The 26,996-nt window shown below is 36.8% G+C and overlaps 1 protein-coding gene across 1 annotated transcript; it reads left to right on the top strand.

Moving 5' to 3' along the window:
• Window positions 1-1,619: 1,619 nt before the first annotated feature.
• slc25a10b (solute carrier family 25 member 10b) lies at window positions 1,620-22,139 on the top strand. Its single transcript, XM_049469725.1, has 11 exons — window positions 1,620-1,921; window positions 15,423-15,542; window positions 16,190-16,298; window positions 17,145-17,193; window positions 17,475-17,516; window positions 17,620-17,663; window positions 19,198-19,268; window positions 19,385-19,477; window positions 20,149-20,226; window positions 20,354-20,410; window positions 20,978-22,139. The coding sequence occupies exons 1-11, from the start codon at window positions 1,832-1,834 to the stop codon at window positions 21,077-21,079; spliced, it is 855 nt and encodes a 284-aa protein (XP_049325682.1). The 5' UTR covers window positions 1,620-1,831; the 3' UTR covers window positions 21,080-22,139.
• The last annotated feature ends 4,857 nt before the right edge of the window (window positions 22,140-26,996 follow it).

Genomic DNA, 26,996 nt, shown 5'->3' with positions numbered 1-26,996 from the left:
CTTTAAAACACACACTGTGTTTTAACACGCTGTGTGTGTGTGTGTGTGTGTGCCACATTCCTCCGCGTGCTCTAAATCGCCTGCACTCTTATTATGCAGGCATGTAGGTCACTGTGCTGCCAGAACTCACACCCGGCCCCGTGCTGTTCACTGATAATCATCAGATCACAGATCAGCAATCAATAACTGATCAATAACCAGATTATCAGCAGTGCTGTTACACATTCACACATTCACTGCGCAACAACAGAGTTTCTCAAGATCAGAGAACACTGGCACTGATCCAGTTAAAGTGACAGTGCACTATTACACACTGTTACACAATACACACTACAGACCCGGCTACTGTCTCTTTAACAGAGAGAGAGAGAGAGAGAGAGAGAGAGAGAGAGACAGAGAGAGAATTGTATTTTTTCTCCTCCCTCATTCCAGCAAGCCCCGCCCTCCTCTACTATGATTGGCTGGAATGCCATGTATTAGAAACATCTTCTTTACATTATGCTTCTTATTCTTACTGTGGCCACTTTATTAGAAACACTTCTGGCCACTTTATTAGAAACACTTCTGGCCACTTTATTAGAAACACCTCTGGTCACTTTATTAGAAACACTTCTGGCCACTTTAATAGAAACACTTCTGGTCACTTTATGAGAAACACTTCTGTCCACTTTATTAGAAACACTTCTGGCCACTTTATTAGAAACACTTCTGGCCACTTTATTAAGAAATACTTTTGGTCACTTTATTAAGAAATACTTTTGGTCACTTTATTAAGAAATACTTTTGGTCACTTTATTAGAAACATTTCTGGCCCGTTTAATAGAAACACTTCTGGTCACTTTATGAGAAACACTTCTGTCCACTTTATTAGAAACACCTCTGGTCACTTTATTAGAAACACTTCTGGCCACTTTAATAGAAACACTTCTGGTCACTTTATGAGAAACACTTCTGTCCACTTTATTAGAAACACTTCTGGCCACTTTATTAGAAACATTTCTGGCCCCTTTATTAGAAACCCCTCACTTACTGGCCAGTATATTGGAAACACCTAATTTAGGACTATGGCCACTTTATTGGAAACATCTACATTCTCTATCTTGTGTTGTTTCTTGTGTAGAAACACTTCTGGCCACTTTATTAGAAACACTTCTGGCCACTTTATTTAAAACCCATAATCTGAGACTCTAATTGCCATATTATTATAACCACCTACTCTGCATTGTGCTGTTACTCACTGTAGCCACTTTATTAGAAACACTACTCTTAAACTCCACCAATTTCCATATTATTAGAACAAGCTACTCTACCCTGTGCTCCGCCTCCGTGGCCAGAATATCAGAAACACCTAATTTGGGACTGTAGCGGCCAATTTATTGGAAACACCAACACTACCTTGTGCTTCCCCCACTGTGGCCACTTTATTGGAAACACCTATATGACCCTTTAGTGTCGCAGACTGGCTGCACTGGTTTGATGGTATGAGGGTCGCTGCGTGCTGGTGACTGTGCACCATTAGCCAATCCCCGTGCTCCTTTAAGACTAGGGGGCGTGGTTTAGCCCGAATACGGGTGGGAAATTAAACCGGCAGCAGTGACGGGGCGGCCGGATGAAAGGGCTCGTGCAGAACAGAGCAAGGGGTGGACCGGGCGCGCGGGGAGGCAGATCCTCAGCTCGGGACAGTAATTGGTCACCGGTGGACTTTGGTCGCGCGCCTGCGCGCACACGCGATGTCTCGTGCACACCGGAGTCGTAGTGCACGAGGCTGAAGATTACCGGGGAGCTGTAGCTGCATCTCGCGAGCGCGCGTGCCAAAACAGCGGAAGTCAACATGTCGGAGAAGCGGATCTCGCGCTGGTACTTCGGCGGCCTGGCGTCGTGCGGCGCCGCGTGCTGCACGCACCCGCTGGACCTGGTGAAGGTGAGCAGGGCTGGGGGATGCCGGGGCTCGCGCTGCTGTCGCCAGGGTGACGATACGCCACTGACCCGTTTCCGCATGCACTGGCCACTTTATCGGAAACACCCAGCTTAGGCTTCTCATGTGGTTCTAATGAAGTGGCCAGTGATGAGTACCGATGGGTGTTTCCAATAAATTGGCCACGGTGATTGGGAGCAAAGGGCAAGTAGAGAAAAAGCACAAGGCAGAGTAGGTGTTTCCAGTAAAGTGGCCACAGTTAAGTAGAAGCACACGACACAGTAGAGTAGGTGTTTTTAATAAAGTGGCCACAGCAATTGAAATTACAAGTAACTGGGTGTTTCCAATAAATTGGCCACACAGTGAGTGACTGGAAGCACAATGTATTGTAGAAGAGTATGTGTTTCCAATAAAGTGGCCAGAGAGTGTGTGGAAACACAAATTTGGGAGTAGTTTGGTGTTTCCAATAAAGTGGACACAGTAATGAGAATCACAAGTAACATTGGGTGTTTCCAATAAAGTGGCCACAGTACGGAGAAAAAGCACAAGGTAGAGTAGGTGTTTGCATTAGGTGGCCACAGTAATTGGAATCACATGTAACATTGGGTGTTTCCAATAAAGTGGCCACAGCGAGTAAAAGGAAGCGTATGGTAGTAGTAGTATGATGGGTGTTTCTGGTAAAGTGGCCAGTACTACTATCAGAGCTTCCTCAGTGTAATTAGGTTTAAGTGGATATGAGTGATCTTAATCAGCACTTGGCCTCGTAGACTGTCCCAGTATTTTTGGCATGTTGCACCACAAACTACACAACATCATCCGCCAGTGTTTGGAAGTGTGTGTGTGTGTATATATGTATATATAACTGCAGTATCTATATTGTGTAGACCCAGTTTGACCTTTGACCTCATTGAACCAATGGTCACATTGTTGCTAAAACCAGGCTGTACCGTTGTACACTTTTTTTGCACTGTAAAGCACACTAAATTATAAGGTGTATTATGCAACACTAATAAGGAACAGGGGTGTCACCATGTTTACGTTCTAATTAAGCTGTAAAGCTAAGTTAAGTAAACAAAACTGTAATTATAAAAAAATATTTTTTTTTTTACGTCAAACAAGTGCTGGATGTTAAACTACACAGATTTCCCTCCTGAAAACTGTTTATTTGGGTGAGTAAAGCGCTTCCGTATATTCCGTTACAGTTAGCTTAGGCTGGGTGCAGCAGCATTAGCATTAGCATTTGCAGCTGCTCACTAGAGCTAGTCACGGTTAGCGGGGCAATAGTCGCTTGTTTTAACACAGCAAACATGCAGACTACAGTCCGATATACTCACCTCTGAATGGAAAATAAGCTAGCGCTTAGCACGGTTAGCAGCTAATGCTAATGCTGCTCCAGCCTTAGTGCTGGAGAAACTTTACTGAAACTTTAACTCTGTACTTCAGTGGAGTGGCTTTACTGCTCCTTAATACCTGACTAATAGAATTCATACTTAAGGAGCACTGGACTATAAGGAGCTCTGACATTTTTGGGGCAAATTAAATTAAATTAGCAGTTGTGGCGGTACTTGTCTGTATGCTGTGGTTCTGTTCTGGGTTCTGTTGTGTGTTTTTGTAGATCTTGTGTAATTCTGCTGCTGTGGAGGGTAATTAGAGGTCATTGGGTCAGAATGTATATCAGGCATGTGTCCTATTGTGCACGCCCTGTGTGTGTGTGTGTGTGTGTGTGTGTGTGTGTACACGTACGTGTCAGTAAGCATGACAGTGCAGAACAAATGTTCCCTTATGTTTATGTTTATACGTCTGCCTTGTGTGTATTTATCTCTTTGTGGGGACCCAGTGTCTCCAGGACAGTGTAAACATTCCCATAATCTGAAGCTTTTGCTGAACAGCGCAGAGGACAGTAGAGGAATGGGGTGAAAGCCACACCCCCTCAGCATGTCTTCTTTGATCTTTGTTAGTTAGTTACGCTCCCCGTTAGACAGCACAGGCGTTAGATATGAACCTGGTGACTCTGTGCTGTAATGGCAGGTTTGGGCTATAGAGGAGTATAAGGAATATATTTGGAACACAGCCGGGCAGATATTCCCACTCATTCTAGATCAGCTCTGTGTCTGACTGAATGGACAGAGACCAAATTCATGGAAACCAAGGGTTAAATTACCTATTAGAACATTAAATAGCAAATAGATCGTATCATTTGGATGAATTAAGGGAGTTTTAGAGATGGCTTTTGTGGGGATGAGTTAAAAATTACTCTAGGATGAGTTTGGGAGTTCTGGGGATAAGTCTGGATCAGTTGGGAAGTTTTAGAGATGGGTTTTAGAGAGTTGGGGGGGATGAGTTGAAGATAAGTCTGGGATAAGTTGGGGAGTTCTGGGGATGAGTCAGGAGTTTTAGAGATGAGGTGGGGATACACTGGGCAGTTGTAAACGAGTCTGCGGTAGGGGTCAGTTGGGGATGAGTCGGGGATTTGGGGATGATTCAAGAGTTGGGAATGATTTAAGGAGTTAGGGGTGAGTTAGGAATGATTCAAGGAGTTGGGGATAAGCCAAGGAGTTGAGGATGAGTTAGGAATGATTCGAGGAGTTCGGGATAAGCCAAGGAGTTGGGGATGGGTTAGGATTGATTCGAGGAGTTGGGGATGAGCCGAGGAGTTGGGGATGAGTTAGGAATGATTCGAGGAGTTGGCCATGAGTCAAGGAGTTGGGGATGGGTTAGGAATGATTCGAGGAGTTGGGCATGAGTCGAGGAGTTGGGGATGAGTTAGGAATGATTCGAGGAGTTGGGAATAAGCCAAGGATAAGGCAGTGAGTTGAAGAGTTTGGGATGATTTGAGGGGCTTAGGATGAGTCTGGCAATTGTGGAGTTTGGGATGATTTGAGCAGTTGGGGATGATTCGAGGAGTTGGGAATGAGTTAAGAATGATTCGAGGAGTTAGGTATAAGTCGAGGAGTTAGGGATTAGTTAGGAATGATTTGAGGAGTTGGGGATGAGTTGAGGAGTTGGGGATGAGTTAGGAATGATTCGAGGAGTTGGGAATGAGCCAAGGAGAAGGCAATGAGTCGAAGAGTTTGGGATGATTTGAGGGGCTTGGGATGAGTCTGGCAATTGTGGAGTTTGGGATTATTTAAGCATTTCGGGATGAGTTGAGCAGTTGGGGAGGATTCGAGGAGTTTGGGATGAGCCGAGGAGTTGGGGATGTCGGGTTTGAGTAGAGGAGATGGGGTTGAGTCGAGGGGATGAGTTGATGGAGGATACTCCATCATCCTTCTTTGGACTTTGGTTGAGGTCCTCATAAGACATCAGCCAAAGACTTCAGCAGAAGTTGAGTTTGTTTTGGGAAGGAGTTTGGGGATAAGGTGGGGTTGAATTAAAATTCCAGTTCCTGACCTCACTAATGCAGACATTTTTTTTGCACCACTGGCTGCAACACAACCCTAAAGCGTAATACATTTAACAGTTGGTGAGGTGATCTTGTCTTTAGTTTCTGATGCTTTGTTTTCTCTAATCTTTTCATTGACTCTTCTAGCTAGAATTGTATCCAGAATGATTTGGACGTCTTGTAGTACCTTTGTCCTGCTTTTCGGATGTCAGTGAGCTTTATTTTAAGATCTTCAGACACGCGTGATGATCTTTAGGACATGTCTCACCTTCACGCTCATGTCCTGAAGTGTTGCGGCTCTTCAGGAATGCAGTTTTGCCGTTGTTAACATTTTCACCAGTCAGGATGACCTATGCGTTATATAGCTTGCGGCAGGTTGTTTGTTTGTGTGTGTGTGTGTGTGTGTGTGTTCAGGGACACAGTGCAGTACAGTGAGAGGTGTGGAAAGGACCCCTGGTCTCTGCTGTAGAGCATTGTTGAAGTTTGGCAGCCTGACTGAATTTCTGCCCTTTATAAAGGTATATAAATATATACAGTAGTTATTGTTGGTGTTTGAGTTGTAGAGATAACTGGAGATACGAGGTTTATAGAATTTGAGTTATGTATTAATTGGCTCTGCTGTGAATACTCCAGTTAATCTGGTTAATCTAAAACTCAGAGATTAACTCAGACAATCAGACTGAGATGAGTTTCTCTGTACTTTACTCTGAGTTTATAGATAACAGAGTGAGAAAACAACAGGTAGAGCTATTAGAGATTACTGACAACCCTCAACCCTATAGACTTATTTACTTAAGTTAAAATTTTTATTTTAGTTCTTCTCTTTTATTTCTTTTTTTCATTTCCTTTTTACTTCTTTCCTTATTTTATTTTATTTTATTTTTGGTTTATTTTTTAGTTCACTTATTCATTTTTAATTGTATTATGTAAAAGTTAGTTTTAACTTAATTTTAAGTTTTTGTTGTATTAATCTTGTCTTTTCTTGATCTTAATGAGTTAGTGATGAGTCGAGCAGTTGGGGATGAGTCAAGGAGTTGGGGTTGAGTTATTTCCTTTTTATTTCTTTTCTTTTTTTATTTTATTATTTATTACTTTTAACTGATTTTATTATTATCATTATTTTTTTTAAAGTCCATATATATATATATATTTCTTTATTGCATTATGTAAAAGTTTGTTTTAGCTTAATTTTAACTGTTTTTTGTTGTATTAATCTTATCTTCTTTTGATCTTAATGAGTTAGTGATGAGTGTAGTAGTTGGGGATAGGTCGAGGAGTTTTTTTCTTATTATTCCTTTCCTTTTTTTATTTGTAATTTATTTTTAATAGATTTATACTATTGCTTTTTAACCTTTATTTTATTTTTAGTAGTATTATTATTTTTTAGTTCGTTTAAATATTAATTTATTTTTTTGCATTACGTAAAATTTTAACATTTTTTTGTTTTAATTAGTCTTATCTTCTTTTGATCAATTAAACCAAGCTTTATTATTATTATTTATATTTTTTATTCTAATTCTATTTTTTTTTTAATTATCTATTTTTATCTTTTATTTACTGTTATCTTAAAATAATTCAGTTTAGTTTTTTTTTTTTCTTCCTCATGTTAATCCCTGTTTTTGTAAAAGCTTGGCTGCATTAAAACCCGTGGGTTGTGCTCAATGTACTTTTGAGTCAAAATAATAGTTGATTGATTGATTATTTACTGTATAGGGATTTACCATATAGAACACTTTGTAGTTCTGTAATTCTATAAAAGGAGAAAATTAATGTAGTGTGATAAAGGTACAGAAATACTCTCTGGAAGGTCTGGATTGTCTCCAGAGAGAGTATTAAGGTCTGAATGGACTCGGTGGAGTTAGACAGCAGTGTAATTAGAGAACAGTGCTTTTCTCAGACCGTTAAACTCTAAAGTTACATCATTTCCATTCAGTTACACTTCCTCCTCACCAGCACTCACCACTCACTGATTCATCACGTCTACTGTTTCACCACAACAGCAGACACTAAACACACTGTTTCACCATTTCAGCTCTACTGTGGGAACTGGGTAATCCGTAGATACGTGTAAATTAGTAACTATTGCATAACTAGTAGGCACTGAAAAAATCAGTATAGGCTTAGTAAGTGCTTAATGTTATATGATGAGGATCATTAGTACTGAATAATCAGGAGATACTGAAAAAGTAGTACTAATTAAATAAGTATTGCATCATTTGTACATATTGAACAACATGTACTGAACTCTAGGTATTGAATAATTTGCTCTTATTAAATAATGGATATTTTAGGTACTAACTAGTCATTAAATACTTGTAATAGACAATATAAATGTATTGAACAGTAGATATTAAAAGGTACTGAATAGTTAGTATAAAGGCCGGGGTTTATGGGGTTAATTTCCACTGAGAATACTGTGGAATCAGCACATTCAGATACATGCAGCACAATAGACTGAGCTATTTATACAGCTGTGTGTGTGTGTGTGTGTGTGTGTGTGTGTGTGAGAGAGAGAGATAGGTTTGTGGTTTCTGAGATTAGCAGGACAGCACTCTGCAGATTTATTGCTTGAATTTTTTGCACCAGGAGTAAAGCAGCATAAAGTTATCCAAAAGCAGTGTGTAAGACTGGTGGAGGAGAACATGATGCCAAGATGCATGAAAAAAAACTGTGATTAAAAACCAGGGTTATTCCACCAAATATTGATTTCTGAACTCTTAAAACTTTATGAATATGAACTTGTTTTCTTTGCATTATTTGAGGTCTGAAAGCTCTGCATCTTTTTTGTTATTTTAGTCGTTTCTCATTTTCTGTAAATAAATGCTCTAAATGACTAAAATATTTTTATTTGTAATTTGGGAGAAATGTCTGTAGTTTATAGAATAAAACAACAATGTTCATTTTACTCAAACATAAACCTATAAATATAAATCATGGTGCATTCCCATGAGTGATCAACCTCTCTTTTGCAAGATAACACCTCACAACTTATAACTTATACAGGTGTGAGCGTTCCTCAGGTCGTTCGCTGGGGTAACACTGATCTCACAATAACAGAATATCAGTATGAATAAATACGGGTGCGTGTGAGGGCATGTTATCACACGGTCTGATCTTCCTGATCTTCCACATCTCTCCTGTTCTAAACAGTGTAAGAACCAGGTTCTGGGTTCTGTCCCAAACCACACCCACCACAGACAAATGTGTGAGTGTGTGTGTTCAGCCTTGAGGCTGTCTGTGTAGATAAGAAGGTGAATCTGTACAAACTTGTATCTTCCCATGGCCTCCTGGGAAAAACTGTTTTTTGTAATTGAAAGGAGGTTCTAGTTTAGACTCTGTTGGTTCCTCTATGCTGGATATAAGATGATATGAGATTGAGACGGTTGGGTTTGGAGGAGGTTCTACAGGTTCTGTATGGATCCTGCAGCTCATTTACCCACAGATGTTGCTACAGCTGGGCCTGTAGATCCTGTAGCTCTACACTCGTAGGTTGAAGCTGAAGTTGGAATGTAATGATATATTAGAGTTTTTTCGGTAAAACTCTACCGTTATTAAAAGGAGGTTCTATTTTATCTAGTTTAGACCCTGTTTGATTCTCTATTCTGGATATAAGATGAGATGAGATTGAGACGGTTGGGTTTGGAGGAGGTTCTACAGGTTCCGTAGGGTTCTGGATGTTGTTACAGCTGGGCCTGTAGATCCTGTAGCTCTACACTCGTAGGTTGAAGCTGAAGCTGCAATCATTGCTGCATTGGTGATCAGTCTGAATATTGAAGCACTCACCACAAGATCTCCATCTCAAACAGAAACTGGATTCATCGATAAATAAAATATTAAGGTCTAAGGCAATATCAATATATCAAAGTATCGCAATGTTCACGGTTCATACACTTTTTAACCAATACATTTCCATGATTTTTTTGTGACTTTTTCCATGCCTTCTCATAGCAGGTCTAAAATAAATCTGATAAAAATGTTGATACACAATCTTTCATAATAAAATGTGTGTCAGATCCTAGGGCTAAACTACTGAATTAACTCTGAACTGATGTATCTTTTTTAGTTTTTGAGTATTGTGTCAATTTTCAGAAATATAGAATTGATACTTAATTATTAGCTTAGATATAAAGATTGGTGTCAGAAGTGGTTCATGTTGTGTTGTAAATAAAACCGTGACCACTAGAAAGCAGTGTTTTACACTATAACTATTTGAAACTATTACAATGTATCACGTTGTTTACAGTATTGCAATATATTGGGATACATTGATGCAACCAATACAGTAAGTAAGTTTTTGCCAATACACAGCCCTAAAAGATATGGTTCCAGTCCATAGCAGTTTGTGTTTCTTATTCATGGCATCGCTCTGAACAAAAGGTTATTGACAGTCTAGATGATGGGCAACTCATTAAAATATACCTATATACCTAAAAATTCATTTAAACATCTCTCAGACCAATAATTTTCCTCCTCTTCCCAAAGTCTCTTAAAGTCAAATGAGCCAAATTTCTTTAATTGCTTCAAAGAGAGACCTAAAGCAGTCACGGGTCTCTCACCAGGAGGTGCACTACCCAGAAGTACGTAGATTCTAAGTGAGGTTGACGAGTATGTCTTACAGCCAATGAAAACCCAAAAATCAGTGTCTCAGAAAATTTGAATATTTTATTATAAGACTCGTTGGTACTTTTGTCAGTGTGGGCAGTGTGCCAAGTCCTGCTGGAAAATGAAATCTGCATCTCTATAAAAGTTTTCAGTAGCAGAGGGAAGCTGTAAGATATGAAGTGCTGTAAGATTTTGTGGGAAAACAAAACTGCACTGACTTTAGACTTGATAATAAAACACAGTGGATCAACAGCAGCAGATGACCGACATGTCTCTCTAAACCAGTGGTTTTCAACCTGTGGGCCGCGGCCCCCCAGTGGGCCGCAGACGTACCGCAAGGGGGCCGTAGGCCAAAATTATTATTATTATTATTATTTTTTGTTATTATTAAGTATTTTTTCTCCAAGAAATAGATTAGTTCAGCATATTTCAGCATATTTCAGATAGTTCAGCACATTTAGTTTATTTGCAAAACGTGTTTAGTTTGAGTTTTTTTTGGCGTAGTACAGTCACATGACACGCAGCGCTAGCTAGTGAATTGACTAGCTAGTTAGTTAGCTAATTCAGTCTGAGTGAAGCTGTTGTCTTGTGCACGCATCATGGATAAATGGTTAAAAACAGGGTCTTTGACAACAAAGGACCCTGAAGCTGGACCATCTACAAGTGAAGCAGCCACTGTATCTGTCCCTGAGAGAACCAAGCATAAACTGAAACGGAGAAAATACAGCAGTGAGTACCTAGCACTAGGCTTTACGTGCACAGGAACAGAAAACGAGCCGCTACCACTCTGCGTTGTGTGTTCGGAGGTCTTGGCGAATGAAGCGTTGAAGCCAACCAAGTTACGTCGACATTTGGAGACTAAACACAGCGAGTATGCATCTAAACCTGTGGAATTTTTTGAGAACAATGGAAACTTCACTCTAGACCTCGAGCAGTTTGGACTGTGTGTCTCTCCACTCTTCCTCCAGACTCTGATCCCTTGATTTACAAATGAAATGTAAAATTTACTGATGATCAGTGATGGTTTGGAGAGTCATGTCGGTCATCTGCTGCTGTTGATCCACTGTGTTTTATTATCAAGTCTAAAGTCAGTGCAGTTTTGTTTTCCCACAAAATCTTACAGCACTTCATATCTTACAGCTTCCCTCTGCTACTGACAACTTTTATGTAGATATGGATTTCATTTTCCAGCAGGACTTGGCACACTGCCAAAAGTACCAATTGGTCTTATTATATAATATTCTAATTTTCTGAGACACTGATTTTTGGGTTTTCATTGGCTGTAAGCTTCATAATCATCAAGAGATAATCATAAAAGAAATAAACTCTTAAAATAGTTCACTCTCTGTGTTTAATACATATATATATATATATATAAAATATGAGTTTCACATTTTCAGCTGAATTACTGAAATAAAGTAATGTTTTAATGATTATTCTAATATTTTGAGCTGCACTAGTATATTAGGCAGTGAGTGAACTGCCTGTTCAGTTAGTATGAACTGAATGTTGGAGACCAGGGTGTTGGTGTGCTTTGTTGTTGATATGGTTTATGGTGTAAGTGGAGCTGCTCTTGAACACTGCTGATAACCTCAGTTCAGATACTGTACTGTTGATTATTAATAATTTAATAACTGATAACGACAGATCAAAGAGAAAGAGGGAGTGAAGGACAATGAGACTGAAGTGAAGACAGTATAAAGGCCTTGTGTTGAGAAATTTAATCCTGCCTTTGCTCAGCGATATAGTGTCTTGCAAAAGTATTCATCCCCTTCAACTTTTCCACATTTTGTCACCTTACAACCACAAAGGTAAATTTATTTTATTAGTGATTTTGATGGATGTAATGGACAAACACAAAATGAGTAAACATTATTGTGAAGTGGAATGAAAATGATATACGATTTTTAAATGTTTAATCAAATAAATATCTGAAAAGTATGACGTGTAAAAGTATTATGTACTATATCAATACTAAGCAGAGCTTAGAACATCTAGAGATTTTGATGCATCTTTTGATGTTTGTCTCTACTAGCTTTGAACACCTAGAGATTCTTCTTCCCACTCTTCCATAAAGACCAGATCTGTGGAGTTCGGGACTTATACCTGAGCTGTGGATCTCTGCAGCTCCTCCAGAGTGACCATGGTCCTCTTGGCTGCTTCTCTGAGTCTGATCCGTGCTCTTTTTGCTGGATCTGTCAGTTTGAGTGGATCATGGCCATGTCTTGTCAGGTTTTTAGAAACAGCTTGGGATGTGTTTTTATAATCTAACCCTGTTTTAAACTTCTTCTCCACAACTTTATCTCTGATCTGTCTGCTGAGTTTGTTATTGGTCTCTATGATGCTGTTTGTTCACTAGTGATCTCTGATAAACCACTGAGGCTTTCTGCACAGAACAGCTGTATTTATACCGAATTAAATTTATACTGAACTAAACTACACACAGCTGCTGGACTCTATTAAATAACTAAGTTAATAGACTTTTGAAGGCAGTAAATTGATTTGCACTGGATTGAATACTTTTTTTTTATACATTTTTTTTGTTCCACTTTACAATGATGAGCTAATTTGTGTTGGTTTGTAACTTAAAATCTCAGTAAAATACTAATTTAAGTTTGTGTTTGTAAGGTGACAAAATGTGAAAAAGTTCAAGGGGGTATGAATACTTTTGCAAGCCACTTTATCCTGTGAGGCAACTGACTGTCGTACGGAACCTGTATATCCTCCTCATGCCCACACGTATCTCACCTGTCTGTCTGTGTCAGAGTGATTCAGGTGTTTCTGAATCATTGTGTGTGTGTGTGTGTGTTTGTGTGTGTGTGTGTGCGTGTGTGTGTGTGTGTGTGCGCGCGCTAGTGTCGTCTTACACTCCGGTGTTTATGTACACAGCCTGAGGGCTGCAGTTTTAATATTTGTTATTCCTGATTTTTCATCCTCTCTCAGCCAATCAGCAGCTCCCTGACCCTCAGGAGACCCCCAGAGACTAGTCTTTAGGCCTTTAAAAGTTATATTGCCCCAGAAATAATGAATATAATTCATATTATTGGCAATTTATGCCACTGAAATAATGATAAAATAGCATAATAATGAATTCACACGTTACTTTTATCTACTATTACTATTACCTTTAGTTGTTAAGAATTTTCAGAAATTGGATTTAGAATATAATAGTTAATATTTAAAAAATAGGTTCAAAGTTTGCGTGTTGGTTCAGTCATGTTAACGGGCTGTTCAGTGGCGATGTGTAATGAAGATAATGATAGTAATAAATAGAGGTGTGCCAAAAAATCGATTCACATAAGAATCTTGATTCTCATTTACTACGATTCAGAATCGATTTAAAATGTCCCAAAATCGATTCTGAGGGGCGGGTTTTAGACTGATTTTGGGCTGGGTATTTTTGTTGGACCTGGCAACCCTGGGGATAGCGCTTGTCCTTTCAAACGGAGATCTTCCAGACACACACAGAGCGTAGGTGTTTGAGAATCACCGGTAAGATGGCAGAACAAGCACTATATTACCTTAGATTAACGTGTAGTTTCAATGTTTTATGGCAGAATGCTTCATAACAAGCATAAAAAAGATCGCTAGTAGTTAGTTTCAGTAACTGTTAGCTAGCTAACTAGCTAACTTTCCAGTTCCACCTTAAATAACGCTACAGGTGGCAGCGGGCTGCAGCATTTAAGGCGGAACGGAAAAATACAATAAGCTAATCAGAGCTAATTTCAGCTCCTCATCACAGAGGAATTAAGGAATGGACCATATGAATTAATTTCTCCACCTCCTGCCCCCTTTCTGAAGAAATACAACGACCTTAAATTAACTAGTTAATCAGCAGCTGCTCCTGAACTTTAGCGCTCCACTGCTATCATCACATCAGCCCAGCAGGGTCACCTACACACCACCGCTAGTAGCCTGGTAATAAAGCAGTGTTATTTATTATTTATTTATTGTTCATTAACGTCATTGTGATATCCCAGTGATTTCTCTGTCACTGAGGACCCACATTCCTGCACATTTTATTGTTTTTGTAACACATTACCTGCTCCAGGACCAGTGTATATTATGGAGGGTTTTTTTTCAATAAGATTCATAAGCCAGAAGCAGAAATTTTTATAATTCAAATCGTTTTGAATCAAAAATCGATTTTGAATCGAATCGTGGCCCCCAAAATCGGAATCGAATCGAATCGTGAGATAGTAAACGATTCCCACCCCTAGTAATAAAGATAAAAGTGATAAAGATAATGATAATGGAGGACACAGTGGTGATGGTGATAATGATAGTAATAAAGATAAAAGTGATAATGATAATGGAGAATACAGTGGTGATGGTGGTGATGATAATGATAGCAATAAAGATAAAAGTGAAAGATAATGGAGAATACAGTGGTGGTGATGATAATGATAGTAATAAAGATAAAAGTGATAATGATAATGGAGAATACAGTGGTGATGGTGGTGATGATAGTAATAAAGATAAAAGTGATAATGATAATGGAGAATACAGTGGTGATGGTGGTGATGATAATGATAGCAATAAAGATAAAAGTGAAAGATAATTGAGAATACAGTGGTGGTGATGATAATGATAGTAATAAAGATAAAAGTGATAATGATAATGGAGAATACAGTGGTGATGGTGGTGATGATAGTAATAAAGATAAAAGTGATAATGATAATGGAGGACAGTGGTGATGATTATAATAGTAATAAGGATAAAGGTGATAAAGATAATGATAATGGAGAATAAATTGGTGGTGGTGATATTGATAATAGTAATAAGGATAAAGGTGATATAGATAATGATATTGGAGTATACGGTTGTGGTGGTGGTGGTGGTAATAAGGATAAAGGTGATGAAGATAATGATAATGGAGAATTCGGTGCTGATGATAATAGTAATAAGGATAAAGGTGATAAAGGTAATGATAATGAAGAATGTGGTGGTGGTGGTGGTGGTGGTGATAGTAATAAGGATAAAGGTGATGAAGATAATGATAATGGAGAATGCAGTGTTAGTGATACTGATGATAGTAAAAAGGATAAAGGTGATAAAGATAATGATATTGGAGTATACGGTGGAGGTGGTGGTGATAGTAATAAGGATAAAGGTGATGAAGATAATGATAATGGAGAATTCGGTGCTGATGATAATAGTAATAAGGATAAAGGTGATAAAGGTAATGATATTGGAGTATACGGTGGAGGTGGTGGTGATAGTAATAAGGATAAAGGTGATGAAGATAATGATAATGGAGAATGCAGTGGATAGTACAGTGATAGTAATATTAGTGATAGTGGCAATAATAATGAAGATGACTGTAGTCATGTAGATGAGCTTGATAATGGCAAAAATGTATGTGATGTGATAATAGTAATAATGATAATGATTGATGTTAGTAATAAAGATTAGCTTTGCTGATCCTGATGATAGATAAGATTATGAATATGATAGTAATGAAGATAATAGTGATAATGGTCACGATGATAATGTGGATGGTAATGAATGATGTGGTTTCAGGTGCACCTGCAGACGCAGCAGGAGGTGAAGATGAGGATGGTCGGCATGGCGATGCACGTGGTGAAGAATGATGGAGTGCTGGCGCTCTATAACGGCCTCAGCGCCTCTCTCTGCAGACAGGTGAGAGATAATGATTCTATGAACTTAATATAAATAAGAGAGCACTTAAAAATGATGAGTTTCTTTGATTTGACCAAATTGTAAACCTCTGGAATATAATCAAGAGGAAGATGGATGATCACAAACCATCAAACCACCAAACTGAACTGCTTGAGTTAAAGTTATCCAAAAGCAGTGTGTAAGACTGGTGGAGGAGAACATGATGCAGAGATGCATGAAAAAAAAACTGATTTAAAACCAGCATTATTCCACCAAATATTGATTATTTCTGAACTCTTAAAACTTTATGAATATGAACTTGTTTTCTTTGCATTATTTGAGGTCTGAAAGCTCTGCATCTTTTTTTTTTTATTATTTCAGTCATTTCTCATTTTCTGTAAATAAATGCTCTAAATGACTAAAATATTTTTATTTGTAATTTGGGAGAAATGTTGTCTGTAGTTTATAGAATAAAACAACAATGTTTATTTTACTCAAACATAAACCTATAATTAGCAAAATCAGAGAAACTAATTCAGAAACTGAAGTGATCTCTAGTTTTTTGCAGAGCTGAATATGTCTCTTGTAGAAGAGCGCCATCTAGTGGTTAAATTAATTGAGTTACTCTCTCTCTCTCTCTCTCTCTCTCTCTCTCTCGGTGTGTATAGATGTCGTACTCTCTTACGAGGTTTGCTATCTATGAAACAGTGAGGGATATGATGGGCAGTGAGGGACCCATGCCCTTCTACCAGAAAGTTCTGCTGGGAGCATTCGGAGGTTTGGATACTTATTTATATATAAATTCATCATTTTTCTTCTTCATTTTTTTTATATTTTTTTTAAAGGTCAGTTGAGGTCATCAGAAATATAAATGAACACATATAGAACTGTGCAGTAAATAAGAGTCTTAAATAAACGATGTCAGTCAATATGAGAAAACACTGAATTAAAAAGAGATTTTTCTAGAATACTGCAACAAAATTAAATGTTAAATTTTATTATTGTATATAATATGATATGGCAAACCCCTAACTGAGATATCGAAAAAAAATACAAGAATTTTATCAGATTTGTGACAGATATAAATGATCCAGAATAATAATGTCATGATACGAATAATAATAATAATAATTCACTCAGAATATCTCCATATATCCAGGATTAAAGTAAAATAAATGATAATGAACAGATATAATCCGTCTCTAGTAGATATATAATGGGAAATGAGAACACTGTGAATTTTTCCTTTTGATAAAAACAGAAAAAAAGTAGAACCCTGATGTGATAATAAGGGGTGGGTGATACGGCACCATATTTTAGGGTATAATATAAATTTACGATATTGAAAAATATTGTCAATATTGTTGTGTCTGATACTATTAAATTAAAAACAGTACTTTTTCTGGTACATTTTTTTTTTTTTTTAACGGACAAAATGTAAAATGTAAATCAATGCTGAGCACCAAACACTAAACACATTTTTCAGTAACGCAAAAAAAAAAAAAAAAATGATATCCAGAGGAAACACTGAAGTGTAAATTCACTTATTTAAATAGTTTATAAATATATAATATATAACAGCCTGTGTAAATGTGTGTTTAATCTGTGTTTATCTCTGTTCAGGGTTTACAGGAGGATTCATCGGGACGCCGGCGGACATGGTGAACGTCAGGTATGCTAACACACATCACACGCTACGTTTAACTAGCGTAGCATTCCACTCGGAATTGCAATTCTACGTATTAACTATTTATTTGTGCACTTAATATTTATATAAACAGCAGAATTGTTGTGTTTTTAGTGGCTGAAATTGAGCTTTTTATGTACAGTATGTGTGCAATAGTAAGAAAAAAAGGTTAAATGTTAGTAGTAAAAAAAGGAAACCCTGTGTTAACAAAAACATTTAAATGTATAAACTTTTAATTGAATAAATGCTTTATCTTTATTGTTTAGGATGCAGAACGACATGAAGCTCCCTCCCGAGCTCAGGAGAAAGTGAGTGTGGTTACTCTACACTGTTACTGAAATGCAGTAGTGAATCCTGCTGAAAGTGCAGGAAGTGAATAAAGTTGTAACTCTATAATCTTGTGTTCTGCAGTTATAAACACGCACTGGATGGACTCTTCAGAGTGTGGAGAGAAGGTGAGTGATCTGCATGATCTCCTGACCTCATTATAAAACTCAGTTATTGAAATTGAATGGGCAACAATAGAATTGAATTAAACTAAATATAATTTGATTTAAATAGTATCGAATAAAACCGAACAGAACCTGAATAGAACTGAATAAAGTTGGTTAAAAGACGAATAGAATTGAATGAAGCTGAAATACCACTGCAGAAAAGGAATAGAATTGAATGAAGCTGAAAAGAAATAAATGGAACCAAACAGAATTGGATGAAACAGAATCTGAATGTAATTTTATTGAAACTGAAAATAACTGTATGAATCCAAATATAATTGAGTAGGTATTATAGAATGGAATATGATTAAAACTAAATGGAATAAAGTATAGGTTAATGAGGTGTCAGTGAATAAAAGTGAATGCAGTGAAGTTTAAATGGAATGGAATATGTTTACACGTACTGGAACCGAATGAAATAAAACCGAATGAAAGTAAATATTCATTTTATTTGTATTCATATATATATATATATTTTAACTCTGTTTATTGGGGTTTTTAATACACAAATTTACACACCACCACACAATATACAATCACAATAAACATTTCTTGCAATTCAATGAAAAAGATTCACAAATTATATTTTCCAAGGGGTAAACATTCCCCTTCTCATGGAAGAAAAAAAAAAAAATATATATATATATATATATATATATTTTTTTTTTTTCTTCCATGAGAAGGGGAATGTTTACCCCTTGGAAGAGGGGTAAACTTTTAGCAGTTGCTAACATTTTCCAGGTGGTTGCTAGGCAGTTGCTAACATTTTCCAGGTGGTTGCTAGGCAGTTGCTAACATTTTCCAGGTGGTTGCTAGGCAGTTGCTAACGTTTTCCTATTGGTTGCTAATGTGTTGCTAAGTGGTTGCTAGGCAGTTGCTATCATTTCTAAAGTGGTTGCTAGGCAGTTGCTAACGTAAATATAAATAATAATAATAATAATAATAATAACAATAATAATAATAATAAAGTAGTTGTCAAAGGCAGCAACAAATCTTAACACCATATCTACATGTAAAATAAATAAATAAAAAATTATAAAATCTCACCTTTTTCTTTATGGCAGGTTGAAATATTCTAAGAATGGTTCCCATATTTTATAAAATGTACTGGTATTACCTCTTAGTATGAAATATTCATTTAGTGTTTTTCTTTGATGTGTCATTGAATTGAAGAGAATGCAGTAAAGTTTAATGGGAAAAGAGTTTATAACAGAATATAATGGATTTTTATAGAATGTAATGGAATTTAAAAGAATGCCGTGACATTTAATGGAAAACAGTATAATGCTGTGTGTGATTATAATGTAGAATGGTTTGGAATTGAATGTAATTAATGTAATATAATTTAATTACAATAAATATGAATAGAAAACAGTAGAGTTGATTAAAATGTTTATTTTTATGGGGGGAATGAACTGATTAATGTGTGTGTGTGTGTGTGTGTGTGTGTGTGTGTGTGTGTGTGTGTGTGTGTGTGTGTGTGTGTGTGTATCAGAGGGGACGAGGAGGCTGTTCTCTGGAGCCACCATGGCGTCCAGTAGAGGAGCTCTGGTCACTGTGGGACAGGTGAGAACTTTCTCTATTTGGTACCTGGAACAGCTGATGAAGACCGTGATGATAACCTATTTCTGTCTGTCTGTCTCTCTCTGTCTGTCTGTCTCTTTGTCTCTCTCTCTCTGTAGTTGGCGTGTTATGACCAGGCTAAGCAGCTGGTTCTGACCACAGGAGTGATGGGAGATAACGTCCTCACCCACTTCCTCTCCAGCTTCATCGCTGTGAGTGTTTTACTATAAACCCCTCAACCGTGACCATCTCACAACGTTCATCACTATCTTACACCCCACCATCAGTCTAGTATCACTCCTTCCTCCTGTCTGGTTTAAATATCAGCAGAGCTTCTGAATATATCTACACTGATGGGCGTGGTGTTCTGGAAATGAGGTGTGTTCAGGTACATTTCTGGAGTTTTGCTTGTTTATCTTGGTAACAGAAAACACAGGAGCGCCACTGACTGAATACAACCTAGACAGACGCCAACAGTCAGACGTTCATCGCTATCTTGGCACAAACACAACTTTTACATCAACAATAAACAGAATAGTTAAAATAGCAATCCACCAAAGTCAGAGCTCACCTGATCTACTCTTAAAGGGAATGATGAGCGAGAGACGCTCTGATTGGTTTATTTCACATTACGCCCAAAATTAACCACAACCATGGTTAATTAAGAGAATTAGTACATTACATTAGTATTAGTAGTGCCTTTGCTTTGCATGTTTCAAGTCGCGCAAGGTGTACTTTTCCCATCGTTACGATAGCAAAGACACACTGACACCATTCTCTAAATCCAGCTGCACAGTGTAGAGTTTACAGCTCATCTATAGATCACTGAAATAGGGCCCTAAATCTGTATAAATGGTTATAAATGTTTGTTTTTTGTGTTTAGGGAGGGTGTGCTACGTTCCTCTGCCAGCCGCTGGATGTGCTGAAGACCAGACTGATGAACTCTAAAGGAGAGTACCGGGTGAGTCCCTCTGATCATCACTTCTAATATTTAATATTTAAGGTTGTTGCATTATGTGTCCACAAACATTTGGCCACTTTGCTGTTGGTTTTTATCTTTTATAATTATGATTCTGATTGGTTTACAGGGAGTGCTGCATTGTCTTGCTGAAACTGCCAAACTAGGACCACTAGCCTTTTATAAGGTGAGTTTTATAAAGCGTTTAGACATTTGTATTTTGAAGGAACACATGCTGATAACCCTGGCTAGCACTGCTGGAGCCGCATTAGCATTAGCCACTAACCATGCTAAGACCAAGCCACATAACCATTATCGGCCTGTATAAATGAAAGCACTTTATTCATCCAAATAAACAGTTTTCAGGTGAGAAATCTGTATAGATTAACATCCAGCACTCATTTAACTTTAAAATAATGTTTTAATTACAGTTTTGTTTACGTAGCTTAGCTTAGCTTTACAGGTCTCAACACCCCTATTCCTTACTAGTGTCACATAAAATGCACCTTATAATCCGGTGCTTCTTATTGTGTGAAAAAAAAATATATATGGTATGTAATTACCCACAGGTCAATGCATGGTTCTTTAGCTTCCACAGGTGTTGCCAAAAGTCACGGGACACCCTTGGATACTCAAATGTCACGTCAAATGTCCATATGTACATGTAAATTAAGTAATAGCACAATTATATACCTCTGTTTATTTTAAAATCACATCTAAACAATGTTTTCAATCTCGTCCGATCACGCTGCAGGGTTTAGTTCCAGCCGGCATCCGATTGGTCCCTCACACGGTACTGACCTTCCTGTTCCTGGAGCAGCTGAGGAAGCATTTCGGCATCAGGGTGGTCAGCTGATCTGATGGAGCTCCGGACGTTTGGCCTTCCGACGTTTGATTGAATACTTGGCAACCCCACTTCAGAACTTCAGAGCTACAGACTGGACTGGAACTGAGATACAGAACGTGCCATATTATTAAGAACACACACACTAATACACACACACACACACATATACACACACACACTATGCAGTGTCATTACATACTGTATACACAGCCAAAGCTCAGCTGTCTCACAGCTCAGCGTTTACACATTCAATATCATTACAGTATATATATGCTATAATAGACAGATTTACAGACAGACAGATACATAGACAGACAGACAGATATACAGAATGTTTACTGTATTTAAAACTATGTAAACAAAGTTCTCATAAACTCTTAAAATAAGAATAACACACTTTATCTTAAGAGCTCCGGACCAAAACGACCAGATACACTACTACTGAATATATTCCCAAAAATATTCATTCACCAATCCAAATCACTTCCATGTGATTCCACAGGTGTATAATAATAAAAGCAGCAGCTAGGCATGCTGGGATTGCTTCTACAATCATTATATTAGTGAAAGAATGGGTCTCAGGCTCTCAGGAGCTCAGTGAACTCCAGCACTGTGGTACAAGTCCAGTTGTAAAATTTCACTGCTAAAGATTCCACAGCCAACTGTCAGTGATATTAAAACACAGTGGAAGAGACTGGGAACCACAGAGACTAAAATAAAATAACAGAGCGGAGTCAGCGGATGCTGAGAATACTTTTGGCAATATAGTGTTTAATACAGTATTAGCAAATTAGCAAAAAAAAAAAAATGCAACAGTCGACTATATAAGGTATCATAAAGGGGCATTCTCCTCCAATCACAGCTTTGGAAAAATATAAACACGTGTATATATATATATATTCAATAGATCTAATTCAAATTTTGATATTTCAGAGTATTGTTGCTGCTATAGCGAAAATTCTTTGCGATACGACAAAAAAATGGACTTTTTAAAAATGTATTTCAAAAAATACAATACTCCAGAATAATATTACATTTTTTATTCAGTACATAAACGATAAGTGTTTAATACATATAGTACAAACAAAATTTAATACATGACAGAAAAAAAGTAATTTAACCATACCGCAAAACTGAAGTGCAGCATATGTGTGGCATATAAACTACAAACAGACAATTAAAAATAAATATAGTAATTAAATAAATAAATACAAAATTAACTGCTTACAAGAATATCAGGATATCACTATGATTATTTATATATATATATATATATATATATATATATATATATATATAATTCAGCATATATAAAATATATATATATATAAAATTCAGCAACACATTTTTTTCCACCTAAAAATGACCAAAAAATAACTAAAAAACACACTTTTGGTGTTCGATCGAATGACTGATTGATAACATTTTTGATGACGCAATCAAATCACATCCGTTAGATGTTTAAAAAAAAAGTTCAGTGTTCAGTAAATACTTTAATACTTTAATACTTTTTTTTTGAGACATTTAGACTTATCCGTTTCTTAAACAGTCATAAATGCCTGAAAAAGTATTTGGTATTTAGTATTTGGTATTTAGTATTTGGTATTTAGGGTTTGGTATTTGGTATTCATCCAAATTCTGTTCAATTACATTGCATCTGTACTGTAATCTGTATTCTGCTGTAAATATGGTCACTAAAAGTATGGATTAACTATATACGTTTTGTTATATAGTCTATAGTATTAAATAATTACATCTAATGATCTGCAATTTATCAGTTAGAGATGCACACTTTCAGTGTTCAATAAAATAAGCACTAAAATAAAGACTAAAAGAATCATTTATACTGTTATAAAAAGCAACACACAAATATATTTAGGCTGTTTAGTTTATTTAACGATGAAAAAGTGATCAAAATGAACAAAAACCTATGAGTAAAAAAGGCTTGTTCAGTATTTAAACAAAAAAAAGTTACGATATTAATAAAACTAAACATTAGTTATTTAGTTAAAAAACAGTATGTAACTTCCATCACCTGATCTGGCCAAAAAAAGCAAAAAACAATAGGAAAAGAAAAAATCTACTCAGAAATCTGCTTCATTTTTGGGGCGGTCCTGATAAGTGCCAGTTTCATCATCATAACGTTTTTTAAATTGCTGTAACAAACATGTTACTACACTAATATATCAGAGCATACATAGTTAATTAGCTATAAATTAACCACCAATGTAATTTCCAACACTTGATCTGACTTTAAAAATGCAAAAATGCTTCTTCTACTCAGAAGCTTCCACTAGGTGGCGCCATTCTACAGCACATAATACTGAATGTCTTTTCTCAGTCAAATCTGCAGAATTGTAAAGCCTGAATCTGAGCTAAAACACTGCAAATTCATAATTAAAGGTTAATAATTATGTATGATTAATATATATATATATAATTCAGTTCAGTCCATATAGCTCATACATTTACAATAAGCTGCACAAACAAACTTGTATCTCCCCAAAACTAGGGGACAATCATAATTTTGGAGCATTTCTATTGGTACATTCTGTGTGAAATTCTAATAAAATATAATGTAAACAGCTGTGAGATGCAGGTTATGTCTAAACGTGACATAAAACAGCTTCTAAAACTAAAAATAAACTAAAACTAAAATTTTTATTCCTTTCAACTATCTGTATTAATTATCATTAAAGTCATTCTACCTCCTACCAGCATTTTGGAGCATTTCTATTGGTCCATTTGATGTGAAATTCTGATACAATATAAATAACAGCTGTGAGATTCAGGATATGTCAAAAAGTGACATAAAACAGCTTCTAAAACTAAAAATAAACTAAAACTAAAATTTAATTCCTTTTAACTATCTGTGTTAATTATCATTAGTCATTCTACCTCCTACCAGCATTTTGGAGCATTTCTATTGGTGAAATTCTGATACAATATAAAGAACAGCTGTAAGATGCAGGTTATGTCAAAAAGTGACATAAAACCGCTTCTAAAACTAAAATTTGTTCATCTTTCTTTATCAATTGTGAAATTCTGATACAATATAAATAACTGCTGTGAGACGCAGGTTATGTCAAAAAGTGATGTAAAAAAACCTTCTAAAACTAAAAATAAAAACTAAAATTCTAATACTTCTGATATTTCTGTGTTAATTATCATTACAGTCATTCTACCTCCCACCAGCATTTTGGAGCATTTCTATTGGTCCATTCATTGTAAAATTTTGATTTACTAAAACTAAACTAAAATTCTGATTCCTTTCATCTCATTCTTTTTGGTCTATTCTGCGTTAAATTCTAATAAAATATAATATAAGCAGCTGTGAGATTCAGGTTATGTCAAAAAGTGATTTGAATCAGCTTTTAAAACTAAAATTAAACTAAAACTAATATTTGAATTCCTTTCATCTTTCTGTATTAATTAGGAAATTCTGATACAATATAAAGAACACCTGTGAGATTCAGGATATGTCAAAAAGTGACATAAAACAGCTTCTAAAACTAAAATTCCAATTTCTTTCATCTTTCTGTATTAATTATCATTAGTCGTTCTATCTCCCACCAGTGGACGGTTCACCAGTATACCCAGACATTCCCCAGCAGTGCACACCAGTCCATTCACATTCACTGTAACACACACACACTGCACACTCTACTGTAACACACACACACTGCACACTCTACTGTAACACACTGTAGGGAGGAAGTGCACGCTAGCTGAACAGTAGGGAAAAGTTAGTAGTGTAGAAGTGGTTGATTTGGGACGCAGCCGGGATTCAGATCGGGACCTGTGGTACTTTATGATTATACAGTAATTCTATAGATTGTAGAATAAAGAGAATGTTCTATAACTGGAGATTAATCAGTAAATAGATTATATGTTTTTATTTTAAGGAATTTTATGCTGTTTATGTTTTCTCTTGTTTTGAAGATGAATGTGTGAATGATTTAACTGTGTGTGTGTGTGTGTTTTTGTGTGTGTGTGTGTGTGTGTGTGTGTGTGTGTGTGTTGTTGATTAATACGGTTATTGTTGTAACGGTTGGGATCATCTGAAAGTGTAGAGTAGTATTGATGTAATGTATTAGAATTTCATTCTGGAAATAAATTTAATTGAAAAAAAGAGTTTTTTTTTTTAAATTTTTTGCCTGAAGCTCCTCCCCTTTCCAACCACTTATTCTGAACTCTTATTCTGTAGTCACCCAGATCTGGAATTGAACCCCATCTCTCCCACATGATGTGGTAGCTCACTAGCATGTAGTGATGTTATCCACTAAACCACACCATGTTCAATTCCAGGTCTGGGTGACTGAATGCTGTGATGCACCAATAAGAGTCCTTGGGCAAGACTCCCAACACTAATGTATTTTTCGCATTATAAGGCGCATTTTATGCAACTCTAGTAACTAGTAGTAAGGAACAGGGGTGTTGCCAAGTTTTGCTTCTAATTCAGCAGCTCTCGTCGCTCGTCGATGAGTGAGACGAGACCAAAAAACGAGCGCTGGATGTTAATCTACACTGATTTCCTCTTATTTGGGTGTGTAAAGTGCTTTTGTTTATTTACAGTAAGCTTAGATTGCCTCTAAAGCTGGAGGATTAGCATTAGCATTAGTATCTAACCGCAGACACGCAGTTCTAATACATCAGCTCACAGATGCAGCCTTGTGCAGATCCACATCACCCTAGGAGTGATGAGGGGAAAGAGAGAGCACCATCTACTGTACTGTACCCACCCAGAGAGAGCAAGACCAACTGTGCTCTCTCGGGGCTCCGTCAGCTGATGGCAAGCTGCATAACTGGGATTCAAACCAGCAATCTCCTCCCAATCATAGTGGCAACACTTTAGATCACTGGACCACTCTACGCCAATTTGTTATCATTCTTATCTACTTTTAGGACTTCTAACTTCTGGTTTTTGTTAGTTAAATTTATGCAGAAATATATAAAATTACGGTTCAAAATTTGACAAATTTACGATGATTTTTTTTTGAAAGGCAGACAGAAGTAAATTTATGCAAAGAAGGACAGATTTAAAGACAGATGGATTGACCCAGAACAATAGACAAATCTTCAACACACGAAATACAGAGATCTGGAGCTTAACGAGGATCATTTGCATAACTAACGAGGTTCTGGGCTATAATTCACACTGCTTTTCTGTTTAGCATAAGCTTCAGTAATCTGCACCTATAGAAATGATGAGCAGGTCCAGTAAATCTGCTTTATCTCCTATAATAACAGCTTCTCTACCAGACCTGACAGAACCTTCTCCAGTTTATGTTCTAAATCTCAAACTCCGCCTCTTTTCTCACCACAAACTTCAAACCTCAGACTCGTCTCCACTGAGCTCGATAAAACCTCCACACTCTGACTACAGGACGTCCTCCTTCCTTCAAACACAGCCAGGAGAGAGAAGAGTTAAATCAGGACACCTCGTTTCTCATTCTTAACTCCTTATTTCTCATCCTCAGTCTTCACTTCTTACTTCCCAAGCCTCATTACTCATTTCTCACTCATCACTCCCCAATTCTCACTCCTCACTTCTGACTTCTCAAACCTTATTACTACTTCCCCCCTCCACACCCCACAATTCTCATTCTTAACTCTGTGTTTCTCATCCTCAGTCCTGACCTCTAACTTTCCAGTACTTATTACTCATGTCTCATTCATCACTCCTTGACTCTCACTCCTCACTTCTGGCTTCTCAAACCTTATTACTCATTCTCTCAGTCATCAGTGGTCAGTCCTTACTTCTGACTTCTTAAATATTATTACTTGTTTCTCACTCATTACTCTTCAATTCTCATTCCTCACTCTTCTTCAATCTATATTATTCAAGTCTCAATCCTCAGTCCTCCCTTCTGAATCCTTATTACTCTTTTTCTCATTTATCACTTCTCATTCCTCACTCCTTAAT

This window comes from Astyanax mexicanus, chromosome 21, assembly GCF_023375975.1.
Source record: "Astyanax mexicanus isolate ESR-SI-001 chromosome 21, AstMex3_surface, whole genome shotgun sequence".
NCBI lineage: Eukaryota > Metazoa > Chordata > Actinopteri > Characiformes > Acestrorhamphidae > Astyanax > Astyanax mexicanus.
Note: the sequence above shows the minus strand (reverse complement) of the source record. Positions and strands in the feature narration are given on the sequence as shown.

What these genes read in the sequence shown, in the direction of transcription:
- slc25a10b (XM_049469725.1), top strand. Translation starts at nt 1,832, where the DNA reads ATGTCGGAGAAGCGGATCTCGCGCTGGTACTTCGGCGGCCTGGCGTCG. An exon ending in CCTCCCGAGCTCAGGAGAAA is followed by an intron (nt 17,517 to 17,619) that starts GTGAGTGTGGTT and finishes TGTGTTCTGCAG; the next exon opens with TTATAAACACGCACTGGATG. An exon ending in TCCTCTCCAGCTTCATCGCT is followed by an intron (nt 19,478 to 20,148) that starts GTGAGTGTTTTA and finishes TTTTGTGTTTAG; the next exon opens with GGAGGGTGTGCTACGTTCCT.